The 5,877-nt window shown below is 45.2% G+C and overlaps 1 protein-coding gene across 1 annotated transcript in view; it reads right to left on the bottom strand.

Annotated features, from left to right (window-relative positions):
- NAA20 (N(alpha)-acetyltransferase 20, NatB catalytic subunit) overlaps nucleotides 1–5,346 on the bottom strand; it is a 15,910-nt gene extending 10,564 nt beyond the window's left edge. Inside the window, exons 1-2 of the mRNA XM_012657218.1 lie at nucleotides 5,182–5,346; nucleotides 565–589 (exon numbers count right to left, since the gene is read on the bottom strand). Coding sequence (XP_012512672.1) covers nucleotides 565–589; nucleotides 5,182–5,234 — 78 coding nt within the window. The 5' untranslated portion in view covers nucleotides 5,235–5,346. The remainder of the gene's footprint in view (nucleotides 1–564; nucleotides 590–5,181) is intronic.
- Between the last annotated feature and the right edge of the window lie 531 nt (nucleotides 5,347–5,877).

The following is a 5,877-nucleotide window of genomic DNA, read 5'->3' as shown; positions in this document are numbered from 1 at the left end:
CTCAGGCTGGTCTCGAACTCCTGAGCTCAAACAATCCGCCCGCCTCGGCCTCCCAGAGTGCTAGGATTACAGGCATGAGCCACCGCGCCCGGCCTTCCCTCTTTTGATTCAGGCAGCCACCTGGAAAAGGAAGACTAAGGGCACCCTAGGTATGGTAGAGTCGTTAAACTGCAAAGAGCACAGTTGCTGGTGACTTCATGGAACCATGGCTTGTCATGGACTGCTCATCGCCAGACTTTGTTCATATCACAGAGAAATAAGCCATCTTGTTGAAGTCACTGTGCTTTCTATTGTACACAGCTATGCTTACTACTGAGGGCTGGGTGGGTAGGGGAGCTGTAATGTTACAGGTTTATATGAGGTCATTATGTTAACAGTTTGTCAGGCAGATATAAGACAACTCTTGTTCTCAGTTATTTTTTTTAATTGCTTTCAGTGTTGTTTGTGTTATTTCCTGACCTACAAGTTTTTAAATTTTCAGTACTCAGATCTGTTTTTCCCTTTTGTTTCTCCATTTTCTTTACTTTTAGTAAATCTTCATTCAACTTTTTTAAAAAAGGATACAGTTTCTGTCAGTGGATCCAAGTTACTGAAAGAAACAAGAGAAATGTCAGTAGTAAGCAATGTTTACAAAAACCTGCTAAAACTAAAAATAATATGCCACAAGGAAAACAACATGCTTAATCAACAACTTTAAAACCAACTTTAAGGCAAAGGAAAATGGTTTAAACTATTTAATGTCCACAGTAAGCTGTCACAGCAACTGTAAAGGTATTTATACATTTTCATTTAACTGCTGCTTTACGAAATAAAGTTAATAAATCTACATCAGTTAATTGCATTTTCTAAATTACAATAAATTGTTAATGAAACTGGGGACCAAGAAGGCACACAGAAAGAAGGTCAAACTCACCTGCTGCAGCATCTAACCACAAGGATCCTCCCTCTGTCTCTGGGTCTTCCCTGACAATTTCTCCTTTATTCTGCTCTCTATATGTGAGCACTCCTGCCACTTGGCCACTTGGTTTTCGCTTCCCACTCCTCTTCTACATTCCCACCTCTCCTTCCCCACCACCCCATTCCTATACTTTCAATCACGTGTCCTCAGAGGATGGCTCCCAACCTGGCTCTGGTGCCATGGGTGCCTCACCAGCACATCCCATCACACCATTCCCAAATCTGCATCCTGAAAAACCATTTCCTCCATCCCCAAATAGCTCTGTCTCCTCACTTTACTATTCAATTAGTGGAGCCCCTAGTTTGCCAGGCTCACAACCAGGTACTTTCAACTGTTCCTCTTCCCATTTCCAGTAAAGTTCTTCTTTGAGACCCTGCCAGACAGTCATACTACATTTCTGTAGTCCAGCAGTTCTCAAAATTTTGTTTTCAGAATCTATTTACACTGGGGAGCGGAGGGTGCGGACTGCCAAAGAAATTTTGTTTATGTGGGTTATAGCTACTGATACTTAAATTTTTAAAATATTTATTCATTTAAAAATAATAAATCAATGAATAACTTTACCAAAAAACACTGTATTTCCAAAAACAAAAAAAAATTAGTGACAACAATGGCATTGTTTTAACAATTTGGCAATATCTTGCTTAAAAGACAGGTGTAGGTGGACTTTCAAGCATTTGTTATGCTTGCTGTTGAAAGATCACATATCTGGAAAACTCCATTGCACAGTTACAAGAATGTGAGAGTGAAAAAGGCAAAACACCATCTTAGTATTATCATGAAAATAACTCTGACCTTGCAGAATTCCCAAAACAATCTTGGGGACCCCCCACCGAACCACACCTGGAGGATCACTGCTCCCACACAGTGGGGGGACTCACTCTCCCACATTTCTCAATGACTGCTCCATCTCCTCTAGCTCTGCCACCATTCCCGAATAGGCCGCCCCTTCTCTATCTCAGCTGCTTCCCTATTTCATCAGAGAGAAAATTTAACAGTGAGAAGAAAGCTTCACCAAAGTCCCACCACTGAACTACCTACTACAAGCATCTGTATGTACCCATATGCTACTGCTACTTCTCCTGTCACTATGCAGAGTGCTGGTGAGTAGATCCCACTCCCTCACCCCACTTGAGACTGGCTCCTGCAATTCTTTCTCTCCTGCATCTGCATCTTCAATTTCTGTCTGTTTCCTGGAAGAAATGTACAAATATGATGTACACTTAGCCATCAGCAGCTCTTGGCAAGTTCCCCACTCCCTCTGCCTGAAATGCTGTCTTCACTCAGCTTCTGAGACTTGCCATCAGGTTTCCTCCCACCTCTCTGAGCTACACACTTTGTCTCCTTAACACTAACACTTGATGCCCTAGGGTGCCATTCTGAAGACTATTTTTCCTATCTACATTCACTCCATCACTGATGTCACCTTCTCTCCTGGTCACCTGTCACCATCTATAGTGTTGACCCCCAAATTTCTATGTTTAGCTCAGACCCAATCTAGAGACCCCCATACCCAGATGCGTATGTTACCTCTCCACCTGGGTTTCTCAGTGCACTTGGCAGAGAAGCCCAAGTCCTATAAAGGCCTCTCCAAGACCTAGCCCTTCTAACTCTCTGAAGTTGTCCCCTTGCACTCCCGAATTGACTCTACTCCAGGCTCACTCACCTCCTCTTCCTATTTGAAATGGGGTATCCCTGCACTTAGTTCCCTCTGCCTGGAAGCTTCCCCCACCCCCAATATACTCCCTCACTTCCCTGTACACCCTGTCTGAAGCCGAATCCCCACTCACTTCCCATTTCCCTTCCCTACTTCTATTTTTTCCTTTGTACTGAGCACTAAGTTCTACATGTTGTATTTGTTTCCCCTTTAAAATGTAGGTTCCATAAAGACACTAATTTTTTGTTTTGTCTTTGTTCACTGCTGTGCCTCTAGTGCTGGCACATAGTAGGCACTCAAATATTTTTCCAAGAATAAATATACTGTTTGTTAAATGAATTGCAATGTTCTACATCCATTGCTTCTTTCAATTCCTACTGCAACAAATCTGAGTGACTCTCATAGTTTTCTGCCAAAATGCCCTAATCCAAGAAGCAAGAAAATAGGAGAAAATGGGAAGGAAGTTTGGGTTCCCCTAATGGCATATTCTGAAGAGGACTTAACAAGCCAGATGATTCTCTGAAATCTAATGTTTTATTGTAAGTGTTCATATGTATGTTTCTTCTATAAAATAGTGTCCCTTCCTAGCTCTTTAGTTAAAACTGATTCTCCAAGCCCTTGTCTATTCTTGAAGCTTCAAGGCACCCTGTTACCTCCCACACTGAGGCATTTGTCAAGTCATCATCTCTGGGCCATTGCCAAGGCCTTCTAAATGGCTCACCTGCCAGGTTTACCTCCTCTAATCACCTCACACCCCACAGAGCTCGGTGGTTGAGAGTTTAGCCTCCAGAACAGTGGTTCTGAAACAGCTCAAATTCTCAGAGAATTGTCAGGGACCAACTCTTTAAGAACCAGTGCTCCAGAGCCAATCTTCTTGGGTAGGAGTCCTTGCTCTACTCCCACCTCTAGGCTCCATCGCCTGGGCAATTCACTTGAGCCTGCAAAACCTTAGTTTACTCATACATAAAATGGGTATGAAAGCATCTCACAGAATTGTGAGGATTAACTGGATTATTACATAAAACCCTCAGAAAAGTTAGAGTTTGACACAAGTCACCATAGCTATGCTGCTTTGATCCAGAGAGGCCCAGTAGAAAAGTCTTCCTACAGGATCAAGTGTAAACCTCTTAATGATGAAGCCAGTGTCCAGAATTACCTATTTCTCTCTGACTGCTCAGTGACAGAAAAGGACCACACTTCAGGTTTCCCCGGCTTCAAACTGACTCCCCTCTCCAGAACTAACTTCTTCCTCACTAACATTTTACCCATCCTTCAAGGCTCACCCCCTCTCTCAAATGTTCCTAGCCACCTCATTCTAAGGTTCTTTCCATCTCCTGCCACTTGAATCTGAACTACCTGATCATTAGTTTTCACATACTGCCCCCTTGTTTTTAACACAATGACCGGCACACTAGAAAAAAATTTTTTTCCCTTGGGGCTATGGTGTGTTGTTACAAAAATAAAAACTCTGAGAACAAAAGGATCCTTTTCAATTTAATGAAAAATTTGCTATTTTTTATTGTTTTCTGTGCATGAGTTATATGCAGCTTGAAAGATAGTTCAATTGACTCCCAAGGTAAAGAGATGTGTGAGTTACATATGCTTCACGAGGCCCCAGGCTCAAAACTCGAGTGAGTTAAATACAACTCACATGGCAGTTAATGTGTTAAAGGTGAATCTGAGAGGACAAATAGAGAGGTATGTGTTAAAGCCAATGTAACAAAATGTTAACCGTGGTGTGTCTACAAAAGTTCACGGTAAAATTTTCAACTTTTCTAAATGCTCAGAAATTTTCATAATGAAAGTATTTTCTTTAAAAAAAAAAATAGTACCTGCAAGTCATAGGTCTCTCCTTAACTCGGATCGAAAGAAACTGCACCAGGGCTCCGTGCACAATGGGAGCCTCACCCAGCATCGCCCACTGCCCAGACTCCTCACAAAAGAAAAAAGTTGTCTACGCCAGGGCGCGCAGCTACAGTAACTAAACAACACGAACACCAGCAGCGACTGAGACCGCATCCGCTGCGGTGGGGCAAAAGGGTCACAAAGTTATTTCATTCAGATACAATTTAACCATTACCACCAGGTGGGCTTCACAGTGTACACGTGCCACACAAACTTGGCTCCTGACTTCATTCCGAGCCTCGCAACCACCCTCTGCGGCCAGTACTTCAGGGGTGCCCACTTCCCAGAAGAGTCACTGTCCGGTCACTAGCCGCGCAGTCGGGCGTCGAGCCCAGGCTGGAGGCTCAGGGCCATCCCCCTCCTCGCTCCATCACCCAGCGCATCCTGACAGCGACCCTGAGAGGCGGCCCGAGCGCAGCCCCGGTACCCACGAGCACGCAGGGGCCAGGGATAAAGTTGAAGCACCTTGGCCAAGGTCACCAAGGCCGGCGCGCATGGACCCCGTGGCCCCGAGGGAGGCTGCCGTGTCGGCTGGCGGGGGTGGCTCCAACGGGTTCAGGTGAGGGGGGCCGGCTGGCAGGGGACAGCCGCGGACCGAGCTGGCAGGGCCAGGGAGCGGAGCCCGGCTAGGAACGGCTGGCTCTGGGCGAGCCTCACTCACATGTTGTTGAAGCGGAACAGGTCGTCACAGGTGAAGGCCCGGAGTGTGGTCATCTTGCCGCCGCCGCTCCCGAGGCCGGTTAGCCGCGACCCCGCACCTGCGCCCGTCGGAAGTCACCCTGCGCCTGCGCCCGCTGGAAGTTACGCGACGAGGCGGGGAACTACTTCCGGGCCAAGAAGAGTTGCTTGGCAACGACAGCAGTAACGCAGCTCCCTCTGGCGGGAAGAGTCTGCAATTGCCACACCACTCCTGTAAGGTCTTTGGGGGGCTCTTGGTGTGCAGAAACTCTAAACCCCTCCTGGGAAGTGCATGGAAAAGTAGGCAGTAGGCTCACCTAGCAAGAAGAAAAAGGTGCCAGGGATTAGGAATCCAACGCAAAAAAGCGGAGTTCAGAACCACCTGGGTGCTGCATAGTAAATGAGGAAGGAATAGGTGGAGAAGAATGGGAGAATTCACGGTCCAGAGGGGCCTGTTCCAATGATGTGAGTCGCGGATGTGATCTTAAAATTTCAGTACCACGTCTAAAAACAAAAAGAAAGGTGTAAGTTATTTTAATAATATATTTTATTTTACCCACTATGCCCAAAATATTGTCATTTCAGTATGTAATCAATACAAAAATATATTAATGGAATCTTACATTCTTTTTTGCAAAAACTTTGAACTCTGGTGTGTATTTTACATTTGCAGCATATG

The sequence above is a fragment of the Propithecus coquereli genome, unplaced genomic scaffold (genome assembly GCF_000956105.1).
Source record: "Propithecus coquereli isolate 6110/MARCELLA unplaced genomic scaffold, Pcoq_1.0 Scaffold533, whole genome shotgun sequence".
Lineage (NCBI taxonomy): Eukaryota > Metazoa > Chordata > Mammalia > Primates > Indriidae > Propithecus > Propithecus coquereli.
Note: the sequence above shows the minus strand (reverse complement) of the source record. Positions and strands in the feature narration are given on the sequence as shown.